Genomic DNA, 19,970 nt, shown 5'->3' with positions numbered 1-19,970 from the left:
TACATTTAAGGTAATTATCGATATGTATGTTCCTATTACCATTTTCTTAATTGTTTTGTGTTTGTTTTTGTAGGTCTTTCCCGTATCTTGTGTTTCCTGCCTAGAGACGTTTCTTTAGCATTTGTTGTAAAGCTGGTTTTGTGGTGCTGAATTCTCTTAGCTTTTGCTTGTCTGAAAAGCTTTTGACTTCTCCATCAAATCTGAATGAGATCCTTGCTGGGTAGAGTAATCTTGGTTGTAGGTTTTTCCCTTTCCTCACTTTAAATATGTCCTGCCACCCCCTTCTGGCTTTCAGAATTTCTGCTGAAAGATTAGCTGTTAACCTTATGGGGATTCCCTTGTATGTTATTTGTTGCTTTTCCCTTGCTGCTTTTAATATTTTTTCTTTGTATTTAATTTTGGATAGTTTGATTAATATGTGTCTCGGCATGTTTGTCTTTGGGTTTATCCTGTATGGGACTCTCTGCGCTTCCAGGACTTCATTGACTATTTCCTTTCCCATGTTAGGGAAGTTTTCGACTATAATCTCTTCAAATATTTTCTCAGACCCTTTCTTTTTCTCTTCTTCCTCTGGGACCCCTATAATTCGAATGTTGGTGTGTTTAATGTTGTCCCAGAGGTCTCTGAGACTGTCCTCAATTCTTTTCATTCTTTTTTCTTTTTTTCTGCTCCCTGGCAGTTATTTCCACCATTTTATCTTCCAGCTTACTCATCCATTCTTCTGCCTTAGTTATTCTGCTATTGATTCCTTCTAGAGTATTCTTAATTTCAGTTATTGTGTTGTTCATCACTGTTTGCTATTTAGTTCTTCTAGATCCTTGTTAAATGTTTCTTGTATTTTCTCCATTCTGTTTCTGAGATTTTGGATCATCTATACTATTACTACTCTGAATTCTTTTTCTGGTATGTTGCCTAGTTCATCTTCATTTATTTGGTCTTGTAGGTTTTTACCTTGCTTCTTTGTCTGTAATGTATTTTCTTGTCGTTTCTTTTTTTTTGATGGTTGGGGCTGTATTCCTGTCTTACCGGTTGTTTGGCCTGAGGCGTCCAACACTGGAGTTTGCAGGCAGTTGGATAGAGCCGGGCCTTGGTGCTGAGAGGAGGACCTCTGGGAGGCCTCACTGTGATTAATTTTCCCTGGGGTGTGAGGTTCTCTGTTAATCCAGCGGTTTGGACTTGGAGCTCCCACCACAGGAGCTTGGGCCTGACCTCTGGCCTGGGAACCAAGCAAAAAAAAAAAAAAGAAAAGAAAAAAGGAGCAGTACAATATCAAAGAATAAAAAAAAAAAAAGATTTGATAGATAAAAAATATATTAGGAAAAGTAAAAATATAATTGCAACAACTGCAGGAAGGTAAAATAAAACCACAACAGAAAAAAGAAAAAAAAAGGTGGGGGGAACAAGCCAAAAGGAGACAACAATAACAAAGTATAAAGAATAAAATAAAATTAGAAAAATAAAAGATTTATTAGGAAAAATAAAAATATAAATGAATCAACAAGGTAAAACAGAACTCCAATCTAAAAGACGAAAAAGAAAAAGATAACAAAAAGCCTTGGCTATGTGGGAGGAGTTTAGTTGGGGGTGGAACTTAGGCAGGGGTGGGGTTTAGGGTGGGACCGACCTAGGCGGGGGGGGGGGGGGGGGGGGGGGGGAGTGTGACATTTGAGCATGGGGCGGGGCCTAGGCTCAGGACCCATGCAGCCAGAAAAGGCACTGGGGGCGGGGCATGTGTGGGGCAACGTTCAAGCATGGGGCAGGGCCTCTGGTTAGGACCTGGCAGGAGGGGAGAGGCAGCAAGTGGAAAGGAGGGCCTCTGGAGTGTGGAGTTCCGGAGTTTGGAGGTAGGGCCCTGGGTGAGGGTGTGTTGGTGGGGTTTAGGCCCAGCCTGTTGGAGGGGGTCTCCATGTGTAGAGGTAGGGCCCTAGGTGGGAGTGCAGGGGCAGGGTTTGGGCTCTGCACGGCAGGAGGGAGGCTCCGAGGGCAGAGGATTAGGCCCGGGAGCCCAACAGTCTTCCCAGTGCCTAAGTGGACAGGGAAAGCGCTGGCCCCCTTCCCTTCCGTTCCTTCACGTCCCTCCTGCACCGTCTCCCCCAGGGTCTCCCCCAACCCATTGGATCCCTAACTATGGGTGGGCCCCTCTGGGTGTAGGAACTCCTCCCCTCCCCCAGCCACCCCTCAGGTGTGCCGGTTCTGGAGGTCCAGCCTTGGCTTTTGCTCCCCCTTCCCTCCCACTTCCTTAGGACCCGCACGGCTGGAGGGGGCCTCGGTGGGCAGAGGATCAGGCCTGGGATCTCAACAGGTTCCTGGGGGTCCAAGTGGGCAGGGGAAACCTGGCCATGCTCCCTTTTGAGCCTCTGCCCTCCACGTGGTTCCTCAATTTCCCCCTTCTGGCCTGAGTTCCCTTCCTCTCCCCCAGCTGCCCTTCAGGGGCGCCAGTCCTGTCCCACCTCCACTTCTCCCCCTTCACTCCCCCAATGCCCCATGTCCTACCCGGTTGCTGGGGGGTCCTCCCATCCCCTTAGGTGTCCATGGTCCCCCACTGGTGCCTGGTAGGTGCCCTAGTTGTGTGGAGACACGAATTCTGCCTTCTCCTAGTCCGCCATCTTGACTCCGCCCCCCTAATTGTTTTTTTATTGCTTAGTATTCTCTGTATACAAGTTCATATCATGTACAAATAGAAATATTTTACTCTTCTTTTCCAATCCGCATACCTTTATTCAGTTTTTGCATATTTGCTCTGGCTAAACCCTTGAGTACAATGTTGAATGTAAGTGGCAAAAGCAGGCATCTCTATCTTATTACTGACCTTGGTGAAACATTCAGTCTTTTACCATTAAGTGTATGTAATATCAGCTTTCTGTTTTTCTTAAATGCTCTTTATTAGGTTGAAGAAATTCTTTTCTCTTTCTAGGTTGTTGAGATAGTAATGATTTACATATATCATTCATTTCAATCATATTGAAATTGTATCATTTATAAGTGCTATAAGGTATTTGCTCATAGCCATGAGAAGTGGTAATAAAAATGTACTCCACATAATATACACAAATGTGATCTACCTTTCCGGTGAACAGTGATGAAAACAGTGAATGACTGAGACTAGCACAAAGCAGTACAAATAGATGGTAAAATTCAAATTTAACAACTAGGGACTCAACAATTAGGATAATTAAAAACATGGTTAATTGACTACATAACTTTTAAATAAAATACCTTAAAGTAACTTTTTGTAAGTGTGGATTTTCCCCCTTCTTGTAAGTAAAAGAATTAATTATCATTACTCATATGTTCCCATTTGACTTTTTACAAAGAACTATGTCTTATGCATGTTGTGAGCAATTACTAAAATTTAATGTTTAAATTTAATCTTTATTTTTAATTAATATACCTTGCTAAGATACAAATATCTTTTTATTAACATATGTTTTTTTAATTTACAGGAAAACATCTTTATGTATGGAGGCAGAATTGAAACAAGTGATGGCAATGTCACAGATGAATTATGGGTTTTTAACATACATAGTCAGTCGTGGAGTACAAAAACTCCTACTGTGCTTGGACATGGTCAGCAGTATGCTGTGGAGGGACATTCAGCACATATTATGGAGTTGGATAGTAGAGATGTTGTCATGATCATAGTATTTGGATATTCTGCAATATATGGTTATACAAGCAGCATACAGGAATACCATATCTGTGAGTTACTTTGAACATGTAACTATGTACTCTTCTTTATTGGTTGAGAATATTTTATCTATAATAAAATCTTCATATGAATTTAGTCAAAATGGTTAGTTATTTGAAATTAGAATTATAAACCAAGAATTAATACTTTTTACTATAAACTTTTTTATTTTGTGTTAGATAGTGTCCTTTAATATGTAAGTTATCTTCTTAGCCAAATGTGCAGAAATGTTACATACTAGACACATTTTCTAAGAATTGAGAATATGTATTTTAAATATCTGAAATTCCAATAGATGGTGCTATTTCTTTGGATTTTACTTACTCTTCTAAAGTAAGCTTCCCAAAGACAGTCTTTTGGCTTCTATAAAAGATTATATCTGGTGTGCGAAGGTGACTGGGGCAATCTACATATGACTCTTAAATACTCGAATTTATTTTTCTGGTACTTTATTTCTTTGAATTCTTTATGACATTTTCAAACAGTTGTAAGCTTTTTTTTTTTTTTTAATTTGCCTACAAATGTATATACGCTATGTTTGCTATTTAGATTCAGGAACATACTCCATTTCTGGTTCTGGCCAGGATTATGAACTCAAGTTTTTGGCCCTTTTGTGTATAGACAACTGTATTGAACTATTTAGAGTCCTTGTGTAGTCTTAATGAGAAAACTCATTTGCAGATCACCATTAGCAACAACAAGAGAGTGCTTGTGTGTCAGAGGAAGACTCCCTTCTAAATTCTCCACTGTTTCCCCGTCAGTCCTTTTAAGTGATCTTTTCTTTTTCATATCCCCAGTACAGCTGGGCTGGAATTGGGATATGTATCCTCCTTACTTCTTACTGTCATTTCCACTCTATTTTTACTCCTTCCTCCTTTAAATCACTCAACTTTGAATCTTACATCATCAGACTAAAGCACCTACTACTTCTCCATCTTACACTCCTCTGTTGCTCCTTTGATTACTGTGCTTAATTCCTGGAAGAATAAAGCTTCTGGCTCACTGTCTCTGTCCTACATATATTAGCCAGATATTTTTATGGATATTTTAGGATCCATTTAAATACTTCTGTTCTCTCAATTTTTTGATCTCTCTTACAAAGATCTTGTTTTCCATCCTGTTTGGGTCTTTCTCTTGCATTGCGGTACTCTTGACCTTGTGTACCTGCTACGAATCCCATAATTTCCATTTCAAGTATCTTACTCTTCAAGTGCTGCTGATCTTTCCCGCTTACTCCTGAAGAGTGTCCAGACTCTGGGAATTCTTCAGCCTTACCAGAGCCTTTAGTCGGTTGAGCCTCTGGTCAGTGCTTCACTCTCTCTCACCCTCTCTTGTCCGTACTTCTCATTTACCGAGTTTTAAGTTCATAATCACCTATCTGTCTTACAGTTTTCCAAGATGACTGTTTCATATGTTTTCCTTTCTCTCTTCAAACTTCCAACACTTCACTCTTCATCATTACTCTCTTACTTCTTATTTTACTGAGAAAATAGAAGAAATCTAAAGAGAATTCTGGTGATAGGAACATTTTAGAGTGTAATGGTTAATAAATGCTGCATTAAATAAGCCTGTTTACATACATTATTGTCATAACAAACTCATGGTAGCAGTGAAGCAAATGTGGGTGAGTCGTTCTCATTTTTCAGATGGGGCCAAGAGTTGTTTAAGCAAGAGTGACAAATTTTCTATGTAAAAAGGTTGTTTTCTTTTTTGATTTTGTTTTTAATTTTTGGTTTTATTATAGTGTTCAGGGAATGTTGTAGGTATTATTTCTACTTTTTGTAATTTATTGAGATTTTCTTTGGGGCCCAATTTTCATAAATGTTCTATAGACACTTGAAAAGGAGGTAAATCCTATAATATCAAAGTATAGCATTTGATACATATATATAAAATCTACTTTATTGATTATTCTGTTTAGGTCTTCTCTTCCTTACTTATGATATTTTTTAACTTGATCTATCATGCTCCGAAAGTTAATAAAAGTCTAAAAATGTTAGTTTATTTTTGCCTATTTCTTCTTGTGTATTCTGGAATTTATGCTTTATGGAAGTTGCTATTATGGATATTCATAACTGTTATATCTTTATTGCAAATTGTATCTTTTAATATTATAAAGTGCTTTGTTCAGTGTTTTTTGATCTGATTTCAACGTTGTCTATTATTAGTATTATGGCTCTTGGTTTTTTTTTGGTGGGGAAGTCAGTCTTTTCCCGGTGTACCTTTGCCCATTCCTTTATTGTTAACCATTCAGAATCACTTTGTTTTAAATATATCTCTTGTATACAAGAGAAAGTTGGATTTTGCTTTGTGATCCCTCTGGTTTTTGTACATTTTATGTACGTTTTATGTTTTTTTAAAGTTACTTTGTTGTCTTTTTTTGTTTTTAATTATAGCTCTTCTCATGATTAGGGAGAGTGAGGACCATTTTTTGTGGGAACAAGATAGGTAATGTTTGAGATCTGCCATTAGGCTTCTTCCATGTTCCTTGTTTCTTGTCTTCCTTTCTGCATTCTTGCAGCTTTCTCTGTCTGATTCTCTTAGTTTCACCGGCTTTTTGCACGTTCGCACCTGATTTGGAGTTGGTGAGTTTTTTTCATTCCTAATTTGTCTGGAAAATTAATTTTCTTTTTCTTTCACTTTTCCTCCCCATGTTTTCCTTATTTTATATGTCTTCCCTGAGGAAAACGGGAAGATTCAGGATTAAACTATTACCATGCTTGTACTTGAACCATAGGTGATGACTTTTTAAGTTTTAAAATGAATACTTTAAGTCGACAGTTAACCAGTACTTTTACTCTTTGATCAACCTCCAATTTACAGGCTACTGTTTCTACTAATTTAATTCATATTGTTTTACTTTGAACACATTTGACGTTATTATAAGTACTTTATGCTAGGGGTCACAATCTTTTCTATAAAGGGACAGATAGTAACTATTTTAGGCTTTGTGGACCATATGGTCTTTGTCAAAACTAATCAACTCTGCTGTTGTAACATGAAACTCTGCATGTTGTAACATAAACATAAACAGATGGGCATGGCTTTGTTCTAGATTTAGCCCTGGGTCTTAGTTTGCCTACCCCTGCTCTAGAGAGAGAGTGTGGACTTCTGGGGGCCTAGCAACGCAGGTCCAAATTAAGTTAAACTTTTGGCATGTGGTTTTTTTTTTTTTTTTTTTTGAGTTTGTATGTAAGATGAATTTATGCCCCAAAGTGACATTATGTTTAGTCTATGCCCAAACTCCTTTTTTCCTCTATGTAGAGCCAGAGCTGAAATAGATGTTTTCTGTCTGCCTCTGCAGAACAGATTTTTTTTTTAAAATTTTATTTATTTATTTATTTATGGCTGTATTGGGTCTTCGTTTCTGTGCGAGGGCTTTCTCTAGTTGCGGCAAGTGGGGGCCACTCTTCATCGCGGTGCGCGGGCCTCTCACTATCGCGGCCTCTCTTGTTGCGGAGCACAGGCTCCAGACGCGCAGGCTCAGTAATTGTGGCTCAGGGGCCTAGTTGCTCTGCGGCATGTGGGATCTTCCCAGACCAGGGCTCGAACCCGTGTCCCCTGCATTGGCAGGCAGATTCTCAACCACTGCGCCACCAGGGAAGCCCAGAACAGATTTTTAAAAACCTCACTTTTTCATTGATGGTATAACCCTTTAGGGATCCCGACTTTATATAGAAGTTCTTTGATGACATACCTGCATGGGTTTACCTGCAGTATTGGCCATTGAAACAAATCTATAGGCCACCTGATTGGTACATGCCTTCCCTACCCCATCTCCCTACTGGATATAGTTTACAGTTCACGGAATATATTTTACTTTTTTAATATTTCCCTTTATTGAAGGATAGTCTTATTCAGTCCTGAGACATGGTGGTGGTTATACTTTCCACGGATGGTTAGGAAGGCACAACAAATTTATTCTAATCTTCTCTGAATGGTAAATGTTGGTATGGATTGTTAACCAGTTAATTTATTGGTTGGTAGGTTTTCAGTTTTATTTGGAATAATTTGATTACAAAATGTCAAGTGTAGTTTTGGTAAATTTTAAAGTATTTCTACAGAGGAGTTTTTTTTTTTTTTTTTTTTTTTGCCTTATTCTATAACCAAAATAGTATTTCTAAATAAATTTATCAACAGGGTATTTTTGGTTTGATTTTTGTCCTATTAATTGTATTATTTGTTAGATACCTTTATGAATGTATATAAGGTGGAAATGGGAAGAATACATGATTTATGAGTTTTATAAGAATAGTAGGTGAATTATGAGTAGTTTTAAAATGCTATAAATTATTTAAGTACAAAGTAAAACTCATCAATTTTTCTAAAATGATATCTTAATAATATAAAGTTAACATATTACTTGACTCCTAAAGCATTTTGAATTTGTCGCTTATTGTTAAAGTCTGTGATGTCAAAAAAATAATCTGTAAGTACTTCCACTTTGGAAAGTACTTATGAAAGAATACAAAACAATAGGTATATCTAAAGATGTTGTCAGAGTAATTAAGTTGTGTATACCATAGACAAGTGCTACTTTAGGGAACGATACTATGTTAAGTAAGGCTGCTCTGAATATAAGTAATGGGATAATTTATCATCTTAGTTATAAGTGAATGCTTATCTCTGTGGAGAGAGTTAAAATTTTTTCCCTCTGTTCTTAGTGGGAATTACTACACTGTGATGTGAGTTTAGGCTCTTTTTCTAGACTGATTTTAATGGCATCAACTACCCAAATGTAGATTGGATTTACTTTGATTAACCTTACATGTTTAAAGCTTCTAGGAAACTAAGAAAAAAAGTTTGTTTTTTTTTAAATTAAACAAGAGGCTATCACTTTAACCAGTATTGCAGTGAGGGTAACTGAAAAGAAAGCTGAAGTTATAGCATAGTAATTCATGAAAACCATATTTTACTAGATAAAAATTTACTCTGAAGTATACCCTAAGGTTATTGATCTCACCATTATGTAGAAATTTTAAAAAGAGACAAAAACTTCCAATTAACATACTCCAAGTGACCACTTACTCAACTTCTAATAATATTGCAGATAATTCTTGGTACTGTGACTCGTCCCTGAGATTTTGATAATAATATGATTTAAAACAAAGGAACCATCTGGTTAACTTATCTTTAATCATTTAATTTGAACACTGTACATTAACATTTGAAAAAAAGTCTAAAATACTGCAGAATATTTTTTAGCTCTTGAAACTGTAGTTAAAAGTCTTAGGCACTGTCATTGCTCTTTATGAATTTTAGAGTATCTGTTGAGCCAAGGAGTACCTCCAAATATTGTGTTGACTTTGTAGCTTATAGGAGCACAGTTTTGGTTCCACTTGGTTCCAGAGATATGCAGTAACGCTTCTCAGCAAATGATGCATCAGGTATTTTTCCTTATCTTTGCAGAACTTATATCTAGCAGGGTGATACAGACAATAAATAATAAACATAATAGGTATGCTTATATATGATGTGTTAGAAGATAGTAATTTTTAGTAAAATAGAGCAAGGGAAGGGGATTAAGAATACTGTGAGGGTGGGAGGTAGTCACAAAATAGGGAGGCCAGAGTAAGCCTCAATGAGACGATGAATTTTGATCAGCGTTGAATGAAGTGAAGGAGTTTGCTATGTGGATATCTGGGAGAAGAGTTCCCAGAAAGTAGGAACAGCTAGTGTAAAGGCAAGAATATGCAGGCATGTTCAAGGAACAGTAAGGAGTCTGGAAATGTTTTGTTAATGTTATTCTCTCCATAGAGAAAGAATAAACATTAACAAATGAAGTTAGAGAAGTAACAAGGAGCAAGATCATCAGATTTCTGCCGAGTGTTTGTATTTTACTTTGGGTGAAATGGAGAGACACTGCAAGATTTTGAGTAGAGCAATGACATAATTTTTAAATGAATCGGTTTGGTTGCTGTGTTGAAAATAAACTCTAGGGAGGAACGAACAGAAGCAAGGAGGCCAGTTAGGAAGTTGTTACAGTAATCTGGGCAATGATGGTGGCTTAGACCAGGGTGGTAGTATTGGAGATGATGAGAATCAGTCAATTTGTTTTATATGTTTTTAAAGTAGAATAAATAGTATTTGCTGAGGGTTTGGAGGTAGCATCTGAGAAAAAATGAGGAGTCAAGGATGATTCCAGGGTTTTTGTCATGAGCCGCTGGAACAGTGAAGTTGCCATCAACTGACGTGTAGAAGACTCTGAAGCAGGTTTGAGGTGAAGGTGATTCGCAGGTCAGGAGTTCAGTTTGGACATGTTATACATGAGATATCCATTAGACATTAAAGTAAAAATGTCAGGTAGGCAGTTGGCTGTATAGATCTGGAGCTCTAGAGAGAGATCTGGGCTGGAGATGTAAATTTGGGACTTCTTGGGATATGGATGGCATTTAAAGCCATGAGATTGGATCAGATCACTAAGGAAATGGGTGTAGATAGAAAGGAGAAAAGGATTGAGCCCAATGATAAGAGGTAGGGGGGAAGAAGGAAATAAGCAAGGAAGAGTACAGTGAACTAGAAGCTAAGTGATGAAAGATTATTAAACAGAAGAGTAATCAACTGTGCCAAGTGCTGCTCTGCTGATGGGTCGAGTAAAATAATTACTAACAATTCACCATTAAGTTTAGTACTGTGTAGATCTTTGGTGATCTTGACAAGGACAGTTTTTGTTTTTTTTATAAATGTATTTATTTTATTTTATTTATCTTTGGCTGCGTTGGGTCTTTATTGCCGCACGCGGGCTTTCTCTAGTTGCGGCGAGCGGGGGCTACTCTTCATTGCGGTGCGCGGGCTTCTCATTGCGGTGGCTTCTCTTGTTGGGGAGCATGGGCTCTAGGTGCGCAGGCTTCAGTAGTTGTGGCACACGGGCTTAGTTGCTCTGTGGCATGTGGGCTCTTCCCGGACCAGGGATCGAACCCGTGTCCACTGCATTGGCAGGCGGATTCTTAACCACTGCACCACCAGGGAAGTCCCAACAAGAACAGTTTTTGTGTAGTGTTGGGGTTAAAAGCCTGACTGGATTTAAGAAGGAGTTAGAGGAGTGGAATCTGGCACAATGGGCAAAGTCAGTTCTTTCAAGGAAATTTGCTTGTGAAGGGGAGCAAAGAAGTTAGTGGCAGGAAATATAGGATGTTTTTAAACCTGGGTTTTCGCAGAAGCAGACCATGAAACAAGGATTCAAGTGAATCTCACTTGGAAAATGCAGGTAACAGTCTTAGGGGAGATGAGAAGTAATGCAGGCGTGAGAAGGCAGCCATTAAAGTGTCTGTTAATAAAGCATTTACCACAGTGGTGATGGAACTTAATTACCCAGGCATTAAATCAACACATAGTATTTGAGTCCTGTGGGCTGTCTCTCCAAAGTCAATCCATTCTTTAGCTGAAGATTTGTTTACTTGAGTGTGGCTTGATTTATATGAAAATGTGTGTAGATGTATAACAACAGAATACTAGAGAAAATCGCTTCTGTGGAGCACACGTAAATAGATGTGGCAGAGAAATTTTTTATCAGGCACCCTAGAGTACAACTTCTAAAAGTGTATGGTTATTAAGTGGTCGGGAGTGACAGTAACCTGTAAGCTTCATGGAAAAAATTATTGGAAATGATCAGGAAAATTATCAGGGGAATGTATAATGAGGAGATAAGCTTGCAGTAAAGGCTCTATAAACTTGTTTAAGTAACAAAGTGGAGGTGGCCTTTATAATTGTGTAATGATGAAAGACTCTGGGTGTTCCACAGCTATTCTTTCTGCCTTTTTCATTTTCTGGAAGTGGTTTAATTATCCTCTAAATTCCTGTATCTCTTTGTTTATAAATGAATATGACACATATACTGCTTTTTATAGGTATTGTTTTTGTACTTGCATTTTTTTCCCAAGAAGTTAAGTTTAGAGAGGAATCCTACTGTATACCTCTTTGTATGTCTACTTCTAGTAAAGTGCCAGGTATTAAGTGCTTGATAAATATTTGTTGGTGAATGAATAGGGTTTTCAGCAGTATTCTTTAAAAGTGAATCTATGTATTTCCTGAATGTTTTAAAAGTGTATTAGCCAAATTATTTAAATTGTGTACTGTGCATATTATTCTTTTTCTAGTGGTGATGTTATTCATATGGTACTGTGTTTGATATTCTTCATTTGTCTCTCCAGATCTACCCTTCACCATTCCATTCTGCTCCCATGCCCTCCAGCTTTCAGTTGGGATCAGCTGGTAGGAGGCACCATCAGTAGATCAGAAGGTGGGAGATGAGTGAGGTTAAGGTATTTTATTCCTCCAACTCCCTCCCTGCTGGATCTTCTTGGGTTAATTGGGTTGTCCTACTGAAGGCTTAACTTTCTGGTGTTCTTCCCCATACAGCTACTGTCTAGAGTTCTAGAAAACAGTCCCTCCTCTTGCTTATTTCATGACGCAGGATAGTAAAGGCTTTCTGCTCTGATAGTCCCAGGATATTACCCTAGCCATACTTTTGTAAACAGTCTTTTTATTAGACTCTTTACAGTTACTCATTTTGAGCATGTTTGATTGCACCTACTATTAGTTCTCGGAGATTCAAATATAACTTTTAACCTAAATGGTCCTTCATGCGTACTTAGGTATTAGGATCCTGGAGGTTGGGAGAAAGAGGTGTTTTGTGAGAGGACTTCACACTTGTTTTTGGTTTTTTTTTAAATAAATAAGGTCTAACCTTTATTTAATTAATTAATTTATTTTTGGCCTCCCCGTGTGGCATGTGGGATCTTAGTTCACTGACCAGGGAACTGGAATTTAAATAATTAGCACTCTTATTTGTCTATGTATTGCTTTCTAATTATTAAAGAAAAACCATTTGTTGATTATTCTTAAGTTTTTTTTAATAATTATGTTTACTCTAACTCAGCTTTATTTGGTTATTATGTCATCAATATAGAACTAATTATGTCTTACTAGCAAAGTCACCCCCAAAAGTATATCTGATGAGAGAATATTTATCTTAAAAAGATAACCATTTGTTGTGTTCCTTGAAGTTTTCTCTTTATAATAATTCATGTTCATAAAAAATTTTATTTAAAAAAAAAGTTTTCTGCCTCTCCATTAGTCTGAAATCCAGAATTTCTTATTAAGTATTTTTTTTTAAAGATAGCTTTATCACCTATACATGTATGCTTATATGGAATATTGTTTTGTTTACTTGTTTTTGAATTTTATGAGGAGGAAATAATATTTTATGCAGTTTTCTGAGGCTTTCATTTATTTCCTTCATCACTATATAACCAAGATTAATTCATGTTGTTATGTATTCCTACAGTTAACTTTTTTGCATTACTGTATTTCATTGTCTGACTACCATAATTTGCCTATCCATTCTCCTGTTTATGAGCTTCTGAGTTGGATACCTGGTAAAATTCACCCACAGCAGTAATTTTGAGACATCTTGATAAAAATACTATATTTTAAAAGATAAAGAAAAAAAATTCCTAGGCTCTTCAGGCAGAAAGATGAAATATCTTACAAGGGCAAGAGATTATATCAGATTTCTCAAAAGCAACCTACAACTCATGGCAACTATGGAGCAAATTTTTCAAGAAACTCAAGGAAAGAAAATACAGGCTAAGGGTTTTTATTTCTTGGCAAACAGTCCTTCATGTGTCAAGGCTATAGAAAAAATAGTTTGAACGTGGCAAAACTCAGATAATTCTGTACATATGTGCCCTATTTCTTTTACAGTAGAAATGTGCAGACTTTTTTTGTAAAGATCTAGATAGTAAATATAATTTAGGCTTTGTAGGCCATACAGTGTATGTTGTCACCACTCAAATCTGTCATTGAAGCTGTCCACAAGCAGCTGTAAAAAATGCATGAGTGAATGAGTGGGCCTTGCTCCAATAAAACTCGATTTACAGAAACACTTGGTGAGCCGGATTTGGCCTGTGGGCTGCAATTTACCAACATCTCTCCTAGAGAATAAGCTCCATCTAATGAAGAGGTGAATGGGAACACTTCAGGTAAAAGACTGATCGAGAACATTTCATGTATTGAATTTCAGAGCTAAGACTGAAACAAGGGTGGTGGGGATGTCAGTAGATAACTGGTATGCAAATGTTTTATGTTCTGTCCAAGTAGAAATAATGCAACTAAAAATGGGAAGAGAAGGAAGAGAGGAAGAGGAAAGCAGAAAAAGCACATGGATTGTTGCATAGATAATAGGTAGGAATCAAAGGATGCCATTTAATTCTTGGCATACCTAAGGGTCTGTTGGACCCAGTTTTAGTTTTTTAGTTTCTTTTTTGAGCAGGCCTAACTATCTATGAAGACTGTTGTTTCATAAATTTCATTCTTTCTTAGAAGTCTTCCAAAGAACAAAGAGAACATTTACTTATTTAAAACATACGGAATAAAATATTCTATATGTAATTACCAAGATGGATCTGTTGGACCCTTTTACAAGTCTAAGATACATGGTGGGATCTTCGTGCTCTTATTTTTCCTATATTTTGAAATATTTTGTTATTTTATCATTCTAGGAAGTCATTGCACATCAGTTTTTCCCAACTATGCTAAAATATTAAATTACTAAGAAAATAAGCTGTTTAGAAGGATGATGCCACAGTGAAATATATTGTCTATATTGTCATCTTTCAGTTTTCTTATTGCAGTGCCCAAATTATTTTATCAAGTTTAAAGAAGGCATAAGAGAAGACTGGAGGCATCATCACAGTAGCCCGTTTTTAGCTTTTATTGAACACAATTGAGAATTAAAAATTTTTCATTTATTCCTATAATGATGATAGTGGAATTGATCATTTACATTAAATCTCAGATTATGACTCTTCATAAGATGATATCCTAAATAATTTTTTCAAGCTCAAGAATCAATGAGTGAACAATATATTTTTATCTTTTAGTTTATTTATGCCCCAACATTTATTTGACACAAAGAGGTTTGCTATGTTTAAATTCTTACTGAAATTTGCAAAACATAGTTTGTCACTATCGTCTTAGTCTTCTATAAATTATTTATAACATGACTTGATAACATAAAACAAATAAAAGGAACAATTGAACCAAGATAGTGAATGTTGATTACTATTGTTCCTGGTATACCTAGGATTAAAACTGACATATAGATGTTAAAAATTAAGTAGGAAAGAAGAGAATTAAGGGCACTATGAAAGGTATAAACATCAAGGAAACCACTAGAACAAAAATATAAACTTTCTTAAATACCAAAAAGAAAAAAGAAAACATCAAATAGAAAAAAAAAAACCTCAGAAAAATATCGTAATTCACACAGTAATTATAAAATAATATGACAGAGTTGAGATCCAACATATAATGTCAATAAACATGAATGAGATTAAGTTGCCTGTTTAAAGAAAACATTTTCAAATTGGTGCATAAAGCAAAATCCAACTCTGTGTTGCAAATAGAAGACACATCTGAAACACACTGATTCAGAAAGGCTAAAATGAAGGGATGAAGGAAGATTTACTAGGAAGATAGATACAATGAGAAAGCAGGTGTTGTGATCCTTATGCCAGAGAAAGTAGAATTCAGGCCACCAAGACATTATATGAGATAAGAACACCTTATAATATAAAAAAACCCCACAATTCACCATAAAGATATAATATGTAATAGAAGAATATCAATGCACCAAATAGCCCAGCAACCACCTATATAAAACTGAAATTATAGCTGATGCAAAGAGAAGTAGATAGCATCACTGTCAGTAGAAAATAGGTCAAGCATTACTCTCAGTACTTGACAGGACAAAAGAATATATATATATCAAACAATACAGCCTGATTGTAGACAATGTTATCTTCTCAAGTGCACACAGAAAACTCACAAAAAGTAAGTTGATCATATGTTAGGGTAAAAAGAAAACATCAGTAGTTTCCAGAAGGCGGCAATATTAAAATTAAATACCTGAATATTAAATAAAGCCTTTCTGTTGGGTGAAAAGGGAAGTAAATACTAGCTTAAATTACAAAATTGCCAAAAAATAATAACACCTATAAGTAAAAACACCTATAAGAATCTATGAAATACTTTTAAAGCAGTTATCAGAGGAATATTTTTAGCATTAAACAACTATATTAATATGATGAAACTAAATGAACCACATCCCCAACTCAAAAAGCAAGAAAAAGAACAAAAAAAGTGCCAGAAAGGAAATAATAAAAATAAAAGCTTAAATTAATGTAAGAACAGAAAAAACAATAGATCAATTTATAGCTTACAACTTTTTAAAAAAATAATAAACAAAATAGATAAGCCACTAGCTCATTTAATCAAGAAGCAAGGGAGAAACCACAAATATACAAAATAAGAAATGACAACGAGGAAATAATATTGATAGGAAATTTAAAAAAAATACGAGACTGCTTTGTATATCTATGCAAATAAATTTGAAAATTTTGAAGAAATGGATGATTTCTTAGAAAATAACAGTTTCCCAAAATTGAACCCAGTAGAGATAGAAAGTTTATATAGAGTAATTTCCATAGGAAAAAATAAAGAAAGCACCAAGCTTAGGTGATATTACAGGATAATTTTAGCAAAGTTAGTAACAAGATAGTCCCAATTCTCTTAAACTGTTTTAGAGAATAAAAAGGGAAGGAAAACTCACAAATTTCTTTTAGAAAGCAAGTATAACATTGCCACTTAAACCTCATACATTTAGCACAGAAAAAATTACATGTAAACGTGTAAGAATAGCTAGGAAAAGATTACAAAGGAAGAGCTATGAGGGGACTTGTCCTACTAGCTTTAAAGCATACTGCAAAGTCTCCATAATTAGAACAGTGTGACAGTGTGATAATGTGGCATGCATGTACAGGAGGATAATAGTATAGAATAAAAGTCCAGAAACATAGTCAACTAGATAAGGACGTCTATGATGGGCAGAGTATAGAACAGGTGGCTTCTCTCTGCTCTGTGATATCTGGGACCTCATCTGGGTAGACCTGAACAGATGGGGTGACTTGAATGTGGCGGGGGGCTGGAATCATCTGCAGGCTTTTCACTCATATATATTGTGTCTCAGTTGTGATGGCTGAAGGCTAATCTCAACTGGGACAGTTTTTAGGTAACTTACACGGTCTGCATGCAGTTTGGCCTTCTCAGCACGCTAGCTGAGTTTTAAAAGTGTGTCCTAAGAAGGAACATCAGAAGAACAAGCATTCCACAAAAACCAGGCAGAAGCTGCATAGCTTTTATGACCTAGCCTTAGAAATCACACAGCACACGTCTGTACTCTCTTGATTGAAGCAGTCACAAACCCTTTGATTCAAAGGGAGGGTTCATAGATCCCACTTATCAGTGGTAAGAGTTTAAGAGAATTTGGGCTATGTTTTAAAGCTGTTTACGTATCTAACAGAAATACGTATCAGTTCCATTCCAAGGAATTTATCCTGCAGATACATCTCCAGAAACACAAAAATACATTTTTTTTTTGTATGCACAAGGTTATTTATTGTAACATTATTTGGAAACTACTTCAATGCTAAATGTAAGAGAGTGGTGGATAAATTCTGGTACACCCACATTGGTGGTCATGCATTTGTAGAAAATAATGATGAACTGTGAAATTAAATGGAGTGATTTACAGGATATGTTGTGATCAATATATAGTATATATAATGTACTACTTTTTGTACATTAGCGAAGTAAGGGAAATTAGAAAATATACTTATACCTGCTTATATGAGCAAAAAACATCAGAAGGATGAACCAGACAGCAGTGATGTTGATTACTTACAAGGGGCCGTGGAGAATGGTGTGGAAAGGATAGGAAATGGAAAATGAAAATGTTTCCCTGAGTTTGTATTTTTTAAAAATAGTTCGGACTTTCAGAAGCGTATTGCCTTTAGAAACATATATTATCTATATATAAAAATTAAATCAACAAGGAAAGGAAGAAAAGAAAGCTCTAGAGTAATGCAAACTGAAACTAATGAACCCAACTGTGTTTCAAATGAATAATAGTCATGCTGAAAGGGGGAGAAAAGAACTAATCCAAGTGAGTTTTTAACATGGTGTTTGCCTTTAGTGTGTGTGTGGTTGTGGGGAAGAACTGCCAACAAGTCTTTTAGGTTTGTATTTTGAAGGTTTTGGTGAAACAATTCTGAAATTACTTTAGATGTATGGTTAGACTGAAAGAATGAGTAATGTGTTGATATTGTTGGGAACTAGAGTTCCCAATGTGGAAGACAGGAGATACAAATATGAAATGGAGAAGGCCAGGGAGAGTCCTGCCTGGATGGATTGGAATTGGAGGTATCAGCATGAGCTTATGATTAGAAGGTAGATGGTTACAGATACTTGTTGATTCTTCAGAAAGGGTCTAGGAGCGAAGATACTGCAGTAGTAGTGAACCTGTTGATTCCACATATTCCCAGATATAGTTTTTAATAAAATTCCTATGAAAAGAAACAGGGCTCTTTGGAGAAATGGCTGATTTTAGGGCTGTGGTAGGGAAAAATAAAGATGAGCCTGGTACATCTTGTTATGTTAAATATGGAAGTGCTCAAGAAAATTCTGGGTTATGTCAAAAGAACTTAAGGGTCAGCTTGAAGGGGGTTCCATTGTACAGTCTGGGATAATATGAGCATCAGAATAGGAAAGTAATAAACTACAAACCACTGGAAAAATAGGAATCCATGAGCTTACACAAACTGATAGAAACAAATAGAGGAGAAGAAGCCTCTTTCCTACACAGAATGCCGACTGGCATTGCTGGAGTTGAAAAATCATTTTGCAACAATCAGTAAAAATTGATCTAGAAAAGAATCAACAATGGATGCTAAATCAAAGGGGTTGGGAATGAATTTTTGATGAGATGTGCATGATATTTAAGTGTCTTTCCCATGGATTGTTTATAGGGTTCAGGGGAAAAATAGTAACTATGTAGTGTAAAAATCGGTTAGAACCTTGTCCAGGTGATCAAAGTTAACATTACAAACCACGGGAAACTGGACATTCTGTGCCTCCGGATATGGTACCTGCTAAAGGAAACATCACTTAGAGCAGAGTTCTGTAAACTTTTTCTGTAAAGACTTACACAGTAAATATTTTAGGCTTTGTAGATCATACAGTCTCTGATTTACTCAATTCTTCCATTGAAGTTTGAAAGCAAGCCATGGATGATATGTAAATGAATGAACATGCCAGTGTGCCAGTACGTCTTTGTTTACGAAAATGAGTGGCTGACTAGATCTGGCCCAAGAAGCATAGGTTACTGACCTCTGGCTTACAGTATTCTGACTGGGAATGTATACCTGAATCTAATCATGAAGCATATCATATAAACTTCAAATGAGGAACATTTTATTTAATAAGGGGGTGAGCTATATTCTTCAAGAATGTCAATGTCATGAGAGAGGAAGAAAGGCTGAAAAATTGTTCCAGATTAAAGAAGGCTAGAGAAATCTGACAGCTGAATGTGGTAAGTGATACAAGACTGGATTCAACACTGGACACATTTCAATTCACAAAATGAAATATATATGTGTATTAAACAGTGTGTAAATGTTAAACTTCTTGACGTGGATAACTGTAATATTGTTTTGTAAAAACAAAGTCCTTGTTCTTAAGATATACACCAAAATACTTAGGGGTAATAGGAATGATCATTTCTATTGTGTGTTTGTGTGTGTGGTGTGTTCACACGTGCATGTATACGTGTGAAAGAAAGAGAGATGGAGAGAGGGAAATAAACTAATGATAAAACAAACGGGACAGAATGTTAACAATTAGTGAATCAGAGTAATGGGTATATGGGAATCCTTTGACTGTTCTTGCAACCTGTTTGTATCTTTGAAATTATGCCTAAAAGTGCTAAAATAGATTAGAGGAAAGAGATGTATGTTTTCTCATATTTGGTTATATAGGATATATATTTCAATAAGAATTCTTGTGAACTTAAGCTGGCAGTAAAGGAAATGTCAGTTTGTCTTTTTTGCTATACTTAGAATTATAGAATTTTTAGGGAATCTATAAATCTCAGAGGGGAATTTATGTGCATGGTTTTACTAACTTGGACCATAAAGCTCTTCTGGGTTAGTCCTGAGGGAAATTTGTTTCACTTTAGGTTAGCAATACCTCATAAACTTTCTAAGAATCTCAATGTGAATCTCAATGTTAGTATAATATTAATGTTTCACTGTACTATTTTTCATGCCTTTAGGATTTGGGAGGTATAGTTGGGAAGCCATTATTAATGTCATTTTATGTTAACTTTTTTCTTTTGATTTAAAAACCATTAAATATTGTATTTTTAGGAAGGTAATTTTTTTCT

The 19,970-nt window shown here is 36.1% G+C and overlaps 1 protein-coding gene across 1 annotated transcript in view; it reads left to right on the top strand.

Annotated features, from left to right (window-relative positions):
• Positions 1–19,970, top strand: part of ATRNL1 (attractin like 1) — a 706,302-nt gene that overhangs the window by 59,428 nt on the left and 626,904 nt on the right. Inside the window, exon 8 of the mRNA XM_007173145.3 lies at positions 3,444–3,699. Within this exon, the coding sequence (XP_007173207.2) occupies positions 3,444–3,699 (256 nt within the window). The remainder of the gene's footprint in view (positions 1–3,443; positions 3,700–19,970) is intronic.

The sequence above is a fragment of the Balaenoptera acutorostrata genome, chromosome 16, assembly GCF_949987535.1.
Source record: "Balaenoptera acutorostrata chromosome 16, mBalAcu1.1, whole genome shotgun sequence".
In the NCBI taxonomy this organism is placed as follows: domain Eukaryota; kingdom Metazoa; phylum Chordata; class Mammalia; order Artiodactyla; family Balaenopteridae; genus Balaenoptera; species Balaenoptera acutorostrata.
The sequence above is the reverse complement of the archived record's forward strand: the minus strand, read 5'-3'. Positions and strand labels throughout refer to the sequence as shown.